Genomic DNA, 18,314 nt, shown 5'->3' with positions numbered 1-18,314 from the left:
TCATACAAAGTTCCAGTAGCAGTGACGCCTACACGGAAGACTTGGAACTGCAAACAGGCTAGGGTCACCTCAGTGACATCTGACGCTGTCCAACCAGAAGTTCGATTTTTGTTTTGGGGGGTGAGGGCGCGGACTGTACTAAAAGACTGAAATAATTTGCCTATACTTTAAGAAAAAAAAATTTTTTTTTGGCGGGAGAGGGGGTGTTTGGTAGAATTTCACATCATATCTGGAGTTAAAGGGAAGATGGGGACGCTCAGCCCTTCACCCAAGAATAACCCAGCAATGACACCTCTACGCGTGGGAAGTGTCTCCCTCCGCCCAGGGAAGATCTGTGGCTGCACCCCAGTGGGATTCCCTGCTTGAGTTGGAAGGCCACTCAGAGTTAGATGCGTATCCTAGCAAGAGTGCGGAAGGTTTCGCTGAGATGAAATACCAGAGTGGAGAGACTCTCCAAGTCGAAGGGGCTTCCCCCAGTTTGGAGGTAGGGGCTGTGCTGCGCAAAAAAGGGCCTGACGAGCCAGGTGACCGCCGCCGTCTGTGCCTTCCCCTGAGGGTCTGATAGGGAAGCGATGCTGCTGGGCATCGGGTTTGAGTCACGAGAGCCGGCCCAGCCTTCCCCAGCGAGCCAGCGCCAGACCCTGGCGTCCTCCATCTTCTCTCCTGAGCTCCCCCTGTTCCAGCTGCCTGAGCCACGGACCGCAGCACCACACACCCCCGCGGGGGGGACGCCGCGCCCCATCCCCGCCCCCCGCCCCACCCCAGCCCCCCCGCGGGGGCCCTGACCCCACCGCCGGCGGGCCCTGGCTGAGCTCCGAGACGGCGAGCCGGCCGCGGGAACGCCCGGGAGGGGTCCGGGCCGCTGGGGGCGGCGGCGGCCGGGTCGGGGCTCCCCCCCGCCCGCGCTCGCCGCGGCGGTGGTGCGTCCCGGAGGTTACCGGAAGTGGCCGCGCTCGGCGCTGCCATGTTGAGGAGCCGCCGCTGCCGCTGCCGCCGCCGCCGCCGCCGCCGCTTTGTTGTCGCCTCCTCCGGCTGAGGAGGCTCCCCGAGCGGGGGGAGTGGGGAGGAGGGGGGTCGGCCGCCGCAGCCATGGAGGCCAACTGGACCGCGTTCCTGTTCCAGGTACTGGGGCCCCCCCGGGGGGGCACGGGGGGACAGGGGGGCCGGGCCCCGGGCTGGCGGACGGGCGCTCCTCCTCCCCTCCCTCCCGGCTCCGCTCTCCGGCCCGGCCTTAATCCCCCTTTGTTTTTCCGCCCGCCCGCCCCGGCGGAGCGGGGCTGCTGAGGTGAAAGGAGGCGGCCTCACGGGGTGCGGGGAAGAGAGCAGGCCTCGGGGTGAACCCCGGGCCCCCCCAGCACACACACGCACACACCCTTTCCTCCCGCCCTGAAGGGGAAGGGAGGAGGCCGGTCGCTGTCACCACTCGCGGCCCAGAGAAAGGAGGGCGCCGGGCCGCTGGATAGCGCGGTCCACTCGGCCACGGCGCGCCGGGCCCGGGCCCGCACCGTGGGGTGAGGGGGGTCCCCACGTCCTACTCAGTCCCCCCCCACTTCATCCATCTTCCACTCACTCTCCGTTCTTTTCACCTCCTTCTCCTCTTTTTGTGCGTGTGTGTTGACTTTCTGACACCCCCCCATCCCCGTGAATAGCGGGTATCCCTGGGCTCCCCGCCACTCCCTCTTCCCGCCGCCCCCCCCTCGTGTTTACACCATTTGGGGGGCGCCGCGAATGTGTGTCCCTTCCCCAAACTTTTTCACTGGCTTTACGTCTTTTCTTTCCCAAGCCCCTGCCGAGCCTTGGCAGCTGACACCCTCTCCCTCTGTCCAGCTCTCCCGCCGGCTCATTCAGCCCGGGGAATCCCCCGGCCGGGCGCGGGGAGGGGGGGCGGTGCGGGGGGGGGCCGGGACTCCGGGAGGCCCCACCTTCTCCCGGGGTGCGTTTCTCTCTCGTCCCACCTTGAACGTTTCCTCCCACCAAGTGGGGGAGACGGCAAGTGGAGAGAGCAAACAAAGTCCGCTTACAAAGCCCCCAGGATGAGTCATTCGTGGGGTGTTGGTCTTCACTTTTTGCAAGAAACTTGAAGGTGATTGTGGCCGATACGTTGGCCATCCTCTTGCCCGCCCACTTTAGGTGGAGACCCCTATTTGGAAGACCTAGGACTTATTTTTTTTCCCCCTGCTTCGTTACTATTTGCAAACGAAGCACTTAGTGTGCAGTAGTGATGAGCTCACGGGGAAACTTCCGAACTGGAGGAGGTTAGGAAGCTCGGCACTCTAAGTGCGTTCTTCCCGCCTCTCCGAGTTATTTTCCTTCTTTGAATAGCTTCGTCAAATCCCAAATGTGTAGCTTGGGCGCTTGAGACCTTTTGGAACTAACCAGGAACGGATGCACAATTTAAAAAAAAAAAAAAAAAAAATCCTCCCAGCCCCTGGACCCATCCCAGTGGAGTTAATATGGGGAATTGGATAATTCAAATATTGCCTGTTGTGTAGAGATAATTTATTGTTTTAAGACGTATGTTCTTTCCAATGTGAGTAATTTGGTTTTTAAGTAATTGTTGAGATATATCCAGGCTTCCTAAAATTGAACATACTCAAAACTGCGGAATTTACTAACTTGACCCTTTTCTCATTCTGATCTAATATTGTTGTAACATTTAATGAGCTCCTTAATGTCATAAGTCAATTTAAAATGCATTGGAAAAGAAATGATATGTAATTAGCTTGCATCCAGGTTGGTGTAAAGGTGGCAAATGCCCTCTCTAGAAAATCTTTCAAGTGGTCATTTAAAAATATGGGATTAATGGGCCACTGAAGCAATTTTCACATGATTTAGATTTACCATATTAAACATGCTCTCTCTTCATGGAGATTTAAGGGGAGGGGCGGGTCCTTATGTGAAGAAGAAACCCATATCTAATTTTTGGAAAACTAGTTAAAAAGTCTTTTAGAATACTTTAATTATTCTTTTCCTGGGTAAAGCAAATGCCAAGCATTTATTGATCAACTTTTTAATTAGATTTTATATTATTTAATTTTTTTTTCAGCTATTAAAATCTTTTTTTCCACCTGATGGAGAAGTGTGAAAGCTAATATTTGATCCTGGGCTTGGCAATGTGTGCAGTGAAAATTGTTGGAAAACTTATAATTTAGAGCCGAGGACAGTTGAATGGGTAAAGAGAATATTTCAGTCTTTTCTCTGGAAAGGTATGAATAGACTTACTCAGTTCCAGTTTTAAGTAATTTTCACTGGGGGAAATGGAGAGTTAAACTCTCTTGTTTGTTTCCTGGAGCATCCTATTGAATTTATATTTGAAAACAATTTGCTTTCCAAATAACCTGGTGGAAAGTGAAAGCCATAGTTGTTAAAATGTTTGATGGATGATTCTCCTAACAGGACATTCAAGATATGACTCACTGATGCTAATTTCTTTCAGAACAAAATCTTTTGCCCTCTGGCACTGGAAATTTCACGGTGCCATATCCTACCACCCTGGGTGATGAAATAACATATCTGCTTTGTTTTTTGCCAGCCCCAGTTAAAGGAAAGCTCGGGCAGGGTTAAAAAAGCCTTGCAGTTGAAAGAGATGGGAGATGAAATGAAAACTTTGGTTTGATGATGGTAGTCAAATAAAAGTTTACCCAGAAGTTATATATATATTTTAAATCACTTAACTGAAGGCAGGCCATGGTTGTTATTTTACTCTGTCTCTCCCCCAGAGAACAAGTTGGGGAAATCCAGTTCCCCTCTTAGAAGGCTTCATGTAGAAGTGTGGGGATCCTAGGAATCCTCAGAGAGTGATTCCTGTAGTGGTCGAGGCATTCTACAGCATTTCACCCAAGAAGCAGGGACCTGGTGTGACCCTCGTGTGAGAGTGAGCCTCAGCAATGCTGTAAAAATACTTTATGTTGCCACAGACATCTGAATTGGTAAAATGGCAGTAAGTGCTTTTAGTACTCCATCAAACTAATGGTTGTTTAGAATTGAAAAATGCCTCTAAACATTATAAGTCTGAACTTTGTCCAGAAGATTTGCATTCCCTATTATCTGATCTGTTAGTTAGCCTTTGAAATAGTATATGTTGAGCTATCTTCAGCTATTAACCGTTTCTATACTGTATGGAAACTTGGGTATCCTACAGTCAGGTTGGAAAGGGGTAAGATTAGAGACCAGAGTCTGTAAAGTTCCTGCTGATGTCAATTGGGTAGGACCCTGACACTTACAGAAGCTCCATAAATTAAATGGAAAATGGACTGTAATTCATTATGAGCACTAAGTCCAGAAGGATGCTCATAAGTAAGTACACAGTTTCTGTGAGTACTTCTAGGACTCAAAGATAGAGTCAGTTAAGACTATCAAATTGAAAGTGGTAACTCTGGATACCCCACCTCCTAATGATCCGGGGGAGTTGGTTCTAGGCTTAGCTGTTAATGTGGAGTAAACAGCTAAGCACAGAGTAACGTGGAGCGGTGTGTGGTAGATGTTCTTACTGGTCAGGAGAGGAGTTCTGTGTGAGTGTGACTGTCTGTCCCTGTGTTTTTTTCTCCTTAATGGAGTTAACTGTAGGACTTATGATTATAGAGTGAGAAGGGTAAATAAGTATCTAGGGTGTCTAAGATGATGGGATGGGCCCTTCCTAGGACATTGTGTGCTTAAAATATTGGATCGCTTACCTCTGAGTGCATGTATCCTTTTAGGATAACAAAACTCAAGGATAGGGGCTTGGGCTCACTGTGAAGAGTTCAAACACAATGTTGATAAAAAAAAAGTACAACATATTAGGAAGAACTATTTCAGGAATTTTTTCCATCGTTTCCTAAATGTTTATCACTGTGGAGGTAGTGGAGAATTTTGGAAGACTCAAAACCAGAGAGTAACTACTCATAAATACCAAGGACCTGCTCCACAATGAAATTTTGGTTTCAGTGCAGCTGAAACATTTCCAGGCAGTGTCCAGCCCCTAGTTTGGGAGTAGAGAAGCACATTATAACAGCAAATGTCTAATGCTTTAAGGAGACCTACAACTGCTAGAAGAAGGTGAAAATGAATTTTAATTATTTATGGTGTGTTTTCTCTTAGTAGTCTCTCTTGGAGAGTTTAGGGTTTAATTAAACAACTAGTGTTGCTAAAGGATGCAGACTTGTAGTGTAAGATTAAACTGAGAAACAACGGACAGGTGTTTTGCTGTGGGCTGCCTTCACAGGTGCCTTCCAGGTTGATTAACAGCAGGTTCCATTTCAACCAAATCTTTTAGTTAAGTGAAAACCTTAAAAGTAAACTTAACAACTAGCACACGTAGTCAGAGAACTAGATTCCTTTGGTCACTTAGCAACAACCTCCTTCTTCAGTCATTAGGTTTCTGATGGAAAGGAGGAGTGACACAGTGCCTTTCTTTTCCTGGGTAGAAATTAGACAAATAGATGATTGTGTGTGTGTGTGTGTGTGTGTGTGTGTTTGTGCGCACGCACGGTTTGTGCATTACTGCAGTAAGGTACTGTTAAATACTTAAGTCTGGAGTGTAATTTTTTTGACAAGTTATTTAAACTTGGTTTCAGCACTGACAGACTAATGCAGACTGATTTCATCAGCTGGTGTGTCCCTTATGAACCAGGGTGGTGTGTAGTTTAGTCAGCTGTTTGCAAGCAAGATCACTGTCAGCAACTTATTCGCAAAAGTTTTGTGTCTGTGCAGTGATTTTAATGCTTCGTGTTAGGAGCTCTGAGAGTAACTAGGTGGCTACTGCACCTTCACTGCAGAGAGTAGCTTCCAGGCTTGTTGATTATTTCTTCTGGTCTTTATTGTCTGAAGCATGTTGAATGTTGAAGGTCATTGTGAGAGGCTGAGTTTCTGAAGTGTAAATGTTTGGTTTTAGGCCCATGAAGCCTCCCATCACCAACAGCAGGCAGCACAGAACAGCTTGCTGCCCCTCCTGAGCTCTGCTGTGGAACCCCCTGATCAGAAACCATTGCTCCCAATACCAATAACTCAGAAACCTCAGGCTGCTCCAGAAACATTAAAGGATGCCATTGGGATTAAGAAAGAAAAACCCAAAACTTCCTTTGTGTGCACTTACTGCAGTAAAGCTTTCAGGGACAGCTATCACCTGAGGCGCCACGAGTCCTGCCACACAGGCATCAAGTTGGTGTCCCGGCCAAAGAAAACCCCCACCACGGTGGTTCCCCTTATCTCCACCATCGCTGGGGACAGCAGCCGAACTTCGTTGGTCTCAACCATTGCAGGCATCTTGTCAACAGTCACTACATCTTCCTCGGGCACCAACCCCAGCAGCAGTGCCAGCACCACAGCTATGCCCGTGACCCAGTCGGTCAAGAAACCCAGTAAGCCTGTCAAGAAGAACCATGCTTGTGAGATGTGTGGGAAGGCCTTCCGAGATGTGTACCACCTCAATCGGCACAAGCTCTCCCACTCGGACGAAAAGCCCTTCGAGTGTCCTATTTGTAACCAGCGCTTCAAGAGGAAGGACCGGATGACTTACCATGTGAGGTCTCATGAAGGAGGCATCACCAAACCCTATACTTGCAGTGTTTGTGGGAAAGGCTTCTCAAGGTACTGCATTTTGCTTTGCCTTTTTTTTTTTTTTTTTTTTTTTCCCCATTATGACTTCAGTACAATCTCTATGTGATCTAAAAGGTTTGTGTGAGAATAGACATGTGCAGGCCTGTGTTATTAGTGCAGGTTGGTGACAGAATGAAGGTATTGCACCTCTGTGTCTAAATCCAGTTTGGTGTGGTTGACAAGCGGTGACATAGTGACTAACTTATTTCATTTAGGAAGTGCTTTGGTGGACTCAGGCCTTCATTTGGCACGTCAATACTTTGTATCACTGCAAAGCCGTCAGTTTTTAATTCAGTTGGATGACTAGACATGAGATTCACTGCACAAATCAAAGAAACGTATCCTGAAAGTTTGGGTGACCTTGGATACTCCTAAAACTTTTAGAAGAACGTTTTTCCCATTTTTCTGTGGTTACTAACATTTCACTAATTTTCATTTTTAAAGGCTTTTAAATTTAATATAGTAACACTTGTCTCTGGCAAGTGTTAGGACTAAACTTTGGGTATTTTGTGATTGTAAAGAATCAAGACCTAATATTAATTTGATGTTGACTAAGAGAGAAAATTAACAGGTAAAGGACTAAGACTTTCGTTTATGGTAAGAGAGGTAAGGAGGCTTGCACTGGGGGGTGGGGAAGTTGGTAATTCTGCTAGCTTTCTTTAAAATGCCCCCACCCAAATCTGCCAAGCATGTAAACATCACAGTAAGTAGCATTTCTCTATGTTTGTTCCATTACATCTTCTGTTGAAACTCTCTCTTTCACAGGCCTGACCACTTAAGCTGTCACGTAAAACATGTCCATTCAACAGAAAGACCCTTCAAATGCCAAGTAAGAGTTAAAATGACTTATCCTTAGTGTAGCACTTAATGCACATTATCCAGAAGGTCTGAGCCAATCAAATCTCACCGTTCTTGAATAGTTTTAAAATCACTGACTTGAGTAAATGTGGTCCGTTTGAATTCTAGTTTTATAAAATATAAATGACAGCTTTTATTTCCATGAGGCAAGATTTAAAAATGTAAATGTGGGAGTTCCTATTGTGGCTCAACGGTAACAAAGCCGACTAGTATCCGTGAGGATGTGGATTCCATCCCTGGCCTTGCTCAGTGGATTAAGTATCGGGCGTTGCCATGAGTTGTGGTGTAGGTTGCTGACTCGACTCAGATCCTGCATTGCTGTGTCTATGGCCGGCAGCTGCAGCTCTGATTCGACCCCTAGCCTGGGAACTTCCATATGCCACAGGTGCGGCCATAAAAAGCAAAAAAAAAAAAAAAAAAGTAAATGTGTTGTTTTTATTAAGCTACATTTTTCTTTCCTTGGGCAACAATTGTTGTAAGAGAAAAAAATTATTATCTTGCAGAGGTCAGAGGTTGTTGTGTATTTGAAATGAATAAATGAATGAAGTGCTTTAAATTAACTTCTGGGCTGATGGTTCAGGTTGTTTTAACTAAAATAGAAGAAATGAATTTTCTCACAAATGCTACCTCTTTTTGGGTTTTACTCTGCTTTTGCCAAATTGGAGCATTTTCTGGTGGTTTGAAAATCTATTCATGTCAATGATTGTATTCAGCACAAATTCTGGTAAGAAAAGGTTAAGAATCTTGCTAAATCAAATGACTGTTTTAGGCATCAATAATTCTGGTTTGTGGCTGGAAGTCTTTTTGGGCTTCTTTCAGTTACATTTGTTAATGACTGATTTTATTAAGTAAATGATTTGAATTCTAAGAAAAATTCAATTGGAGAAAGGAAGCCAGTGTCATTGAATGAGTACCTGCTATGTGTGAGCCCTTGGGCCAGGCTTTTAATCCACCAGTAATTGTGTGAGGTAGGTATTATCCTCATTTTACAGGTGAAATAAATTCAGATAGGTTAGCTCACTTGCTCAGTATAACACTGTTTAGTGGACCAGGGAAGCTGGATTTAAATCCAGGTTTAACTGAGTCTAAGCTTACATCTTTTCACTACTCTGTTGATATGTTTTTTTTTCTCCCCAGAATGTAAGAATCTAAAATTCACCAAGTGTTTTATTATGATTTTAAGTAACACATGCAGTTAAAATTCAGCTAACTCAGTCTGCTTGCTGACATGGGTAGGGTAATAATACCTAGAATATAACGTACTTTAAAATGAGTAGAACAGGATAGTCTATATTTAAAAAAAGTTTTCCTCCCTCATGCAGACGTGCACTGCTGCCTTTGCCACCAAAGACAGACTGCGGACACACATGGTGCGCCACGAAGGCAAGGTGTCCTGTAACATCTGTGGGAAGCTCCTGAGTGCAGCGTACATCACCAGCCACTTAAAGACACACGGGCAGAGCCAAAGTATCAACTGTAACACATGTAAACAAGGCATCAGTAAAAGTAGGTGCCACTTGAAACTGTGTTTCTTTTGCATTTGACATTGATGGAACCTAAATGTTTTTATAATATATTGAAGGTATTTTCACTTGTGTTCTCAGGACTATATTAGCGTTTACCCTACATGTTTCCCCCTGTTATTAAAGTGTGTAGTTGCATCAATGGAGAGCGTATATGTATGTTGGAAATATACTTTACATACATGTATACAGACAGCACTGATACACTTCCATATTAATTAAATTATGTGGAGACGTTTAATTAAAGCATTAATTTTGCTTCTAATCCTGTCCTTTTCTGCTAATAACACCCCTGTCTGAAGAGCACAGTTCCCCTGCAGCTGCTTTTCAGTGTGTCCCCTCTACTGTGAGTTTGAGTAAAAAGCTTTAGTATGTTGGAGTTGTGGCAGCAGAAGCCATACTAAGAAACTGCATCTTATGCCAGGCAATTTAATTGTTTTTGTTAAGTGTTAGGAAGATTCTCAAGCACAAGTGCTTCTTACCTCCTGATTGTCCTTAATGAGCCTAAGATAAAAGCAGGTTAAATCAGTTTACCTTTCAAACCCCAATCTGTAGAGAAATGAGTTATCATATCCATTTGAAAGTTTAAATGCTTTCCTTATCTTTAATTCAGAGTTGAAGATAGAGTATTCCAGGGACTTGTGGATAAAATGCATTTTTGCCCAGGCTTTTTCTTTAGATCTCCCTAAGCACCAGAATAAGGTATTTTCTTAATTCTGTGTTCCGTTATATAGGCATTTCATGCAGCAGAAACATTAAATTCTCAAAATAGGTGGCCAAGGGGAATGAGAAAGAACGGTTAATGTGTTTTAAATCTCATTCTTTTTTTTTTTGTTTTTTCTTTTGTTTTTTGTTTTTTTTTTTCTATTTCTTTGGGCCGCTCCCACGGCATATGGAGGTTCCCAGGCTAGGGGTTGAATCGGAGCTGTAGCCCCCAGCCTAAGCCAGAGCCACAGCAACACAGGATCCAAGCCGCGTCTGTGACCTACACCACAGCTCACGGCAACGCCAGATCGTTAACCCACTGAGCAAGGGCAGGGGTTGAACCCGCAACCTCATGGTTCCTAGTCGGATTCGTTAACCACTGCGCCACCACGGGAACTCCCTAAATCTCATTCTTTTTTGCTCCTTTGTACCTTGGGTTTATTATCCAGTATGTCAAACTTCATGAACTTTACAGAAATTTCATGTATATTATTGTGGTCAAGTAACCAAGTATGTTAGATATTTTGATGAGCATTAATTATTCCATGCAGATACTGTCCAAGTTCCATTCTGAAAGACACAAGACACATGCTTTTGTTGTTGTTGTTGTTGTCTTTTGTCTTTTTAGGGCCGCACCCATGGCATATGGAGATTCCCAGGCCAGGGGTCGAATCAGAGCCACAGCTGCTGGCCTACACCACAGCCACAGCAAGCCTGTGAGCAAGTCCAGGAATCGAACCCAAGTCCTCATGGATACTAGTCGGGTTCGCTAACCAGGGAGCCATGGTGAGAACTCCCTGAAAGACACTTACTTTTTAATGTAACATAGCATTCTTTTCTCTTTTTTGTTGGTTTTCCCTAGCTCTGTGGATTTTTTTTTCTTTTTATGGTCATACTGTGGCATATGGAAGTTCCTGGGCCAGGGGTCAAATTGAAGCTGTAGCTGCTGGCCTATGCCGAATGTTGTGGCAATGCTGGATCCTTAACCCACTGAGCAAGGCCAGGGATCAAACCTGCATCTTCATGAACACTATATTGGGTTCTTAACCTGCTGAGCCACAGCAGCAGCTCTCTAGATTTTTTCAAATTAATTTATCTGTTTTGACCAATAAAGACACAAGCAGCAAAGATTGTAGTAAACAAACAAAACCTATCAGTGAAATGATAAAGATCATGGAGGCATGAGGAGTAGGGTATCTAAGCTGCAGATTTTGAAAAAATGGCCACACTTTTTCAAGGTAAATATAGTGTTTCTGGTTTGTCTTTGGAGTAGCATGCATGAATGAAGAGACCAGCAACCAGAAGCAGCAGCAACAGCAGCAGCAGCAGCAGCAACAGCAGCAGCAGCAACATGTGACAAGCTGGCCAGGGAAGCAGGTAGAGACATTGAGACTGTGGGAAGAAGCTGTCAAGGCAAGAAAGAAAGGTAAGATGAGGCTTCCAGTGCTCAGAGATGGCTCGAGAAGGGCTTTCCTTTAGTATGCCAAGTCAGCAGAGTAAAACAGCCACAGGCTTAAGGAATCCAGCTTTATGGAAACGCTTTATGGAAATACTATACGCTGGGAAATTTCTGGTAAAGTTATTAGAAACAAAGCTTCTAAGCTTCCAGAGAAATTTTTTGTTTTGTTTTTTTAAACTAGGAAATAAAAACTCAGTACTTTCTGTCATGTTCTTTCTCTTGATTTACTTTTCATTACAAATTTGGAGCCAAACTTAGTCCTTTGCTATGTGCACTCAAAATTCCTTTTTTATGTTCATTTTTATATCAACCTCCATGCATTGAGAGCTCCCTTTTTTCCTTTCTGAAATAGTCCCACTCTTAGAGGTAGGAAGTACCCTTACATGTACATAAATTCATTTTCTTATAACTGTGCTATTTTCTGCTCTTCCGTGTTCTTTCTCAATTTTATTATTACGTTTCAGACTGTAATGCTGATGTCTTTTCTCTTGGCCTCTTAATCTCATTTAGGCTGTCACTGGGGCTGGCGTTAGGTTAACATGGATGTATTTTAGTTGTTGGTGACTTTTACTGTAATTGTTATAAAACTGAGAGTGGTTTGCTTTTCTCTCATGTATATCTTATAAAGAATTGGTTGGAGTATCAGTTTTCAACACAGCTTTTTAACTTACTAGTTGTAGCTTTGGCTTCTGCACTCTTGTGCAGCTCTTTGAGTTAAATCATTTTGTTGGTGCATCATCAGCACAGGACTGACTCCTTTTTTCCTCCTGCACCCTTGTCACGTCTTATTGTTTTATTTTCAATTTTAAGGGATCTTCTGCATGTGGTCTCCACTCTAATTCCTTTGCTGTGTGGTTTCCTTCATCCTTTGCTTTCATGTGGCACAGCTATCCCTCACCTCAGATCCCTTCTAAACATCTTGTACTTGGCTGAAGATAAAAGGAAAAACATTCTTTTTAATATGTCTAGTGGCATTGGAGGAAAAGAAGGCAACAGTTCAGGAGTTCCCATTGTGGCTCAGTGGGTTAAGAAACCAACTGGTATCCATGAGGATGCGGGTTCGCTCCCTGGTCTCGCTCAGTGGGTTAAGGATCCAGCATGGCTGTGAGCTGTGATGTAGGTTACAGATTGGGCTTGGATCCCATGTGGCAGCAGCTGTGGTGTAGGCCGGCAACTGCAGCTCCAATTCGATCTCTAGCCTGGGAATTTCCATGTGCCATGGCTGCAGCCCTAAAAAGCAAAAATAAAAAAGAATTCAGCAGTTCAGACAGGTTTTCCCTTTTGTCTCAGGTGCTGCTTATTCTTGTCTTCCAAATGAATATTTGCCATTATTTTGAAAAAATGTTTTGTAATAGAAGGGGTGGAGGATGGGGGGTGGGGAAGAAAATTGTTTATATGGCATGATAATTGTATAGTGGGTTGAAAGCATGTTGTGAAGGATATTTTACTCAGAGAAGTAAGGGTGAAAGTTTAAGGTACAGAAAGGGACAGGGTTAGATTAAAAAGAAAAGGTGGGGAGATGGCACGTGGGGGAGTGAAAACTCACCAGGTGAAAACAGGAGAGTATTTTTAGCAAGGCTGCCATCACCTCAAAAGTGAGTTGGTTTTCTCCCTCATTCTCTCTTTTTTTCTCCACTCTTCTGCTTGGTATTGTATTTCAGTGTGCTTGTACAATAAAACTCAATTGTTTAGCTCATCTTCTGACCTCCATGAAACAAAATGCTATTGTATTCCTATTTGTAGCATGAATCTCTTTGGAAATGACCAAAGAGAAACTTCTGTGTTGGTGTTCATGTTAGTAAATGTCACATTTTGGAGGAGAAGAGACCCCTGACCTAAAAACCTGAACTTAGAATCAGCAGGTCCCTTTTAAATATTGGGCTTAAATAAGGTAATATAAGTTTCCAAACCTGAATGACAATCAGATCATCATCTCAGGAGCTTTTTAAGTCGATAGATTTCCCAAGTTCCATCTACATCTCAAGATTGAATTTCCTGGGAAGCCATTAAAAAACACACCACAGGGAGTTCCAGTGGTGGCTCGACGGAAATGACCTGACTGGCACCCATGAGGACACAGGTTCGATCTCCGGCCTCGCTCAGTGGCCTAAGGATCCGGCGTTGCCATGAGCTGTGGTGTAGGTCACAGACGCAGCTTGGACCCCACGTTGCTGCGGCTGTGGCTGTGGCTGGCAGCTATAGCTCCGATTCGACCCTTAGCCTATAGGGAACGTACGTATGCTGTGGGTGCGGCCCTAAAAAGACAAAAAAATAAAATAAAATAGAAAAACACACAACAAAAACTCCCTAGATAAATGATTTTGATCATCGGCCATGTTTGGGAATCCCTGATCTGGAGCGTGGAGTGATGCCAAGGTTACAGCATACTGATCAAGGAAGGGCTGCTCCCTGACTCAAGGGTCCACCTGAGGTGATTTGACCCACCCGTGGTGTGTGTGTGCAGCCCTCCATTTTTAGTTTCAAATGCATTTCCACTTTCACAGCCAAGCCACAGCCAGCACCCCCATCTGTCTTCTTACTGCTCTTTTCTGACACACCAGCAGGTGGTGCTGAATTTTGTTTGAGGGGTGGGGTTGGAGGGGTCACCTCTGAGGGAAGTTTTCCTTAAAAGGTGCCCTGGCTTTGCTGATAACAAGGACGATGGTCCCCCGACTCACTTCAGGGTCTCCTAGTCTGGTTAGTCTCCCCTTAGTATGGTTGGTGGTGTGTGTGATATGTACAGTGAAATGACACTAGGCATTAAGTAGGTGCTTATGGCACCATCAGAAAGAGAAAAGGAAACCAGAATGAGGAGGAGAACGTAAAGCTTCTGAGGGAAACTGACTCTCCGAACATCTTTAAGAAGCATAACCAGAAACAAGATGATTTAACTAGAATGATTTTTCTAAGTCTGAAGTAAGCAGATGATATTAAAATAGCTTGTTTATCAATCCCTACATGATGGATTTTTAAAACCTTAACAGAATGTGGCTTCATCTCTGAGAAGGCTTTAGCATACATAGCCTGGAGGACACACACCTCTCTCTGCTAGTTATGGTGTGCCTTATGAGAAGATTTTTCTGATTATCTGTTATTGTGTAACCATTGGCCCAGCTCTGCGGGTGCTTGGCTCTTCCCAGGAAAGTCTTTAGAACTCAGAGGAACTACATGAAGTGCTAGTGAGAATACTTAGCCCAACCTGGTATCTCTGCCCCTCAGAGAGCCTTGCAGAAATTAACCGATCTTCCCAGCATCACCATGAGGTAAGTAGGTAAATCTAAACTCGAAACCTAAGGCACCAAGGCTAAATCAGTTGCCTAAGTCCTTGTTGGGCGCACAGTATCAGTAAAGGATCTGCTCTCAGGCCAGGATTCCTGGCCCCAAGGCTTGTGCTCAGAAGGCTCCTCCCTTCCTGTTGACCACCAGGTTGAAAACTGTAATTTATTAAATGTCTGTCTTTTTTAATTAAAAGAAGTTGATTGAGAAACTGAATTGTGTTCACTGTTTTTGAGAATCTAAAGATCCTTTTGTCTTCTTATTTTAGAAGCTGCTAACCTGTGCCAAACCTCCACGGCTGCTACGACACCTGTGACTCTCACTACTCCATTCAATATAACGTCCTCTGTATCGTCTGGGACTATGTCAAACCCAGTCACAGTGGCAGCTGCAATGAGCATGAGAAGTCCAGTCAATGTTTCAAGTGCAGTTAACATAACCAGCCCAATGAACATAGGGCACCCTGTAACTATAACCAGTCCATTATCCATGACCTCTCCCTTAACACTCACCACCCCAGTCAACCTCCCCACCCCCGTCACTGCCCCAGTGAATATAGCACACCCTGTCACCATCACGTCTCCAATGAACCTGCCCACGCCTATGACATTAGCGGCCCCTCTCAATATAGCAATGAGGCCTGTAGAGAGCATGCCTTTCTTGCCCCAAGCTTTGCCTACATCACCACCTTGGTAAACAGTATTATAAAATCAAAATATGGGTTAAAGTAAATATTTACCAGCAACTTACTTTTAGTTTATTAAAGCAAAAAGTAAACCAAGGGAGATTTTATTATGTTAGTTAATAATAGTGTAGCAGCATTTTTCTCCAATTTGGCTGGGATTGTTCAAAGTAGGGTGTGTATGTCACTTATCACTGGACCACTTTAGTTAAACCAGAATTCCTTTTAGCTGACCGCATTGCTTAAACAGGATAGTAGTTGGCAAGATGAAATGCCAGAATTAGAACCAATCATAAAGAAGCAAAACCCATTTCAAAATTAAAAAAACAAAAAAAAACAAAACAGCATTACTGTTTCTAATCCCAAGAAATCATTTTATTCTAAACACTAGCAAAACTCTTCTCCCCATATGTACAAGGTGGATGGCTGATTTTAACCTGAAGTTCTAAATCCACAGATTGAGAGCTAGTGTAGAATTGTCTGTGTTTATTGTTTTTATGAGTAAATACATGCATTGTCATAATAAAATGCATTTCAGAGAATATGCATTTTACCTTTGGGAATATGTTAATTTCAGGCAGCATTCCCTATGGGAAAGGTGATACCAGCTCTGATATGCAAAGCATATGATAATTTATCATTCTAACTTCAACATAAATAGGGATTGTGACCTGATATTTGGAGATGTAAATATTGCTCAGCATACTAATCCTGATGGAACATAGCATTGTAGTGGACTTTTTTTTAAAAAATTAAAAAGAAAAAACAAAATATACAAATTGTGTTTTGGTGAGAAAAGGCCGCAACTGACAGAGGAGAAGTCAAGTGTGCGGACAGGCAGACTTCTAACAAACGGAGGCCAGTGGGACTCCTCTTGAGGAGCCAAGGAGTACTTTGGAACAGTTAAAATCTATTGCTTTAAATTGGAAGATGCTGGAGGCACTGGGATGTGATATGCCCCTCTCTCTCCCAATCAGCCTGTTGATGTTTCAGCAGGGAAAGATGTGTTAGTTGCTCACTAGAGTTTATGTCTTATATTAAATTGTATACAATTTTTATTCTAACCACTAACTAGGTAGTATGCCCCTTCAGAACAAGCAGTGTCTCTCTCTTTTTTTTTTTATTTCTCCTTCCGTTTCTTAATCAAGTATTGTGCAGATTTGTTCAACTTTGTAAATATGGACATCACTTTTTTTTTTTTTTTCTTTTTTCTTTTTCTCGAGGAAACACTCGTATCAGCTTTCTGGGGTTTTCAGGGAGACAGCTGTCTGCACTCCCTGTAGAAGTCCAGCAGTGATTGTGCACATTAAGACATGTGCTTTTTATTTCTTAGCAGGATGTTTTTATCTCTGTACATAAAGTAGAAACCAAAAGCTAGGGAAACAGATACTCTCTATACCATCATGCCACACATTAATGTTTTTAAAGCATTTTTAAGTTACTAAAACCAAAAGTCTGATTTTTTTTTTTTTTTAAGTTGCAATATGTTTTGGGTGTTTTCCTTTTTTAACTTTGCGGTTAAGAGAAATGGATATTGTGTTAATCTTGCAGAATGTTTGCAGGACTGACTATCAAACTAGACGACTTCCATTTATACCCCACCGTGTCAGTTCAAGCATCAAAATACCTTGCATCTGAGGCAGACTTCCTACATCAGGGACAGGTATCTGTGTGTCATTATACAAAGCAGTTCGAGGGGGTTAAACTACGTAGTAAAAAAATAAAATAAATAGTACTTAGTGTAAAATAATTTTATAAATGATCTTTTGTACTTTAGGACATTAAATTGTACAACTTTTGTATATATAAAAGCTTAGGAACTTTCTGTTTAGCAGGAAGGCAACACATTCCTACACTTTTAATGTATATGTTTGTTATAATGTCCATGTAAACATGCCCTATGTTTGTGCCTTTTAATTAGTTTGTCTCAATAAACAAAATGTAGAGAAAAATATGTAGCTATGACTTTGTTACAACTGTCCCTATCCACAGTACCAAGATGGTTTGTTTTTAATATGTAGAGCATTATGTGTGGACTACTGGAAGGACTCGTGTAGGGAAGGCCCATGCCTTGGTCCTGCTGAGGCCTGGATTGGGGAGGTAGTGGCCACATTTGGAGGAAGCCCGTATTTCCTGACAAGCAGCCCCAGGACCGGGTTCTGGCTCTGCCTGCTGGGACCTGCCGTCCCTCTCTGGCTGGGCTGGCAGTCGCAGTCCTCCAAGATTGAGACAGCCTAGGCTTCCTCCACAGTGGCCCAAGGAGCAGTCCTCAGTGGGGGCAGGTGTGGACCCTACCCACAGGCTAGAGTGTGGTCGTCAGAACCCTGAAAGTATTAGATCTTAAAAAGAAAAAAAAAAAAAGATATATACTAGAAATGATTGTTTTATCACTTCATTGTATAATAAACAGGAGTGAGACTTCATTGTATGACTTCAGTTAAAATGCTATTTTGTATGCATTCTTTATTCACTTAAGAAGCTTGTCTGCAATAATAAAGTCACACGTTGTGTGTTCTTTTGGGAGGGAGAGAGTTGGCAGGATGGGGGTGGCGGTGGGCCGCTGGAAGGGGAGGCCCAAGTAGGTTGTGTGGTGAAATTCTCCTGTGTCTTGGAACTGGAATTTTTTTGATGCTGATGAACTGATTCAACCAAGTGTTGAAGGCACGACGGCCACCGCCCACGAAAAAGCAGAGAGTTTTTCCCTTCTGGTTGTAACCTACCTGGTCGAGAGCTTCCCCTTTATCAGATTGGCAGCTAAACGGTTGTATTAGATAATCCTCAAATCTGACATCCAGCCTGTTATGCTCTAGGGCTCGCTGCTTGGCCTGCATTTGCCTTTTATTGTGTATCCATTTCCTTCCTAAGGTGTGCTCCTAAACGAAGGTTTCTATGTAAGCAGATGATTTTTTTCCTGTCAATACCAGCACTGTATTACTAACATGCAAAAACTGCAGATTTATTTTGACAAATTAAAGTTAACCGGTCACAAATGTTATGATGGATTAATTAATACCTCAGAAGCTTCACCACTTCACTATGATGATGGAGACATTTCTGAAGCACTGCTGCTTCTCCAGGTGTATACGTCTTGGTACTGGGCTGGAGAGTGGGAGGGACTAATGGGCTGGTTTGACCACTGAGAAGGGAGGATGGAAATATACCGGACTGGCTCTGGGAAGAGACGCTCCCCTGCCAGTCAGCTTGAGCAAAGTCAAGAGAAGATGGGTTTCAAATA

The 18,314-nt window shown here is 43.6% G+C and overlaps 1 protein-coding gene across 12 annotated transcripts; it reads left to right on the top strand.

Moving 5' to 3' along the window:
- On the top strand, positions 149-18,069 carry VEZF1 (vascular endothelial zinc finger 1). 12 transcript variants are annotated; one of them, XM_021067262.1, is made up of 8 exons: positions 930-1,122; positions 3,047-3,172; positions 3,720-3,940; positions 5,873-6,567; positions 7,342-7,405; positions 8,739-8,940; positions 10,936-11,088; positions 14,666-18,069. In XM_021067262.1, exons 3-8 carry the CDS (start codon positions 3,935-3,937, stop codon positions 15,091-15,093), a joined length of 1,548 nt encoding a protein of 515 aa, XP_020922921.1. In that variant the 5' UTR covers positions 930-1,122; positions 3,047-3,172; positions 3,720-3,934; the 3' UTR covers positions 15,094-18,069. The 12 variants fall into 12 exon arrangements, with proteins under 12 accessions (XP_020922918.1, XP_020922919.1, XP_020922928.1 ...); XM_021067265.1 differs by having other exon boundaries at positions 931-1,122; positions 8,757-8,940; XM_021067266.1 differs by having other exon boundaries at positions 931-1,122; positions 3,047-3,206; positions 8,757-8,940.

This window comes from Sus scrofa, chromosome 12 (genome assembly GCF_000003025.6).
Source record: "Sus scrofa isolate TJ Tabasco breed Duroc chromosome 12, Sscrofa11.1, whole genome shotgun sequence".
Taxonomy (NCBI): Eukaryota; Metazoa; Chordata; class Mammalia; order Artiodactyla; family Suidae; genus Sus; species Sus scrofa.
The sequence above is the reverse complement of the archived record's forward strand: the minus strand, read 5'-3'. Positions and strand labels throughout refer to the sequence as shown.

Excerpts from the sequence above, each read along its gene's own strand:
- VEZF1 (XM_021067259.1), top strand. The coding sequence starts at position 428 with ATGAAATACCAGAGTGGAGAGACTCTCCAAGTCGAAGGGGCTTCCCCC. Across the intron at positions 6,568-7,341 it reads TGTGGGAAAGGCTTCTCAAG|GCCTGACCACTTAAGCTGTC; the intron begins GTACTGCATTTT and ends TCTCTTTCACAG. Across the intron at positions 11,089-14,665 it reads TGTCAAGGCAAGAAAGAAAG|AAGCTGCTAACCTGTGCCAA; the intron begins GTAAGATGAGGC and ends TTCTTATTTTAG.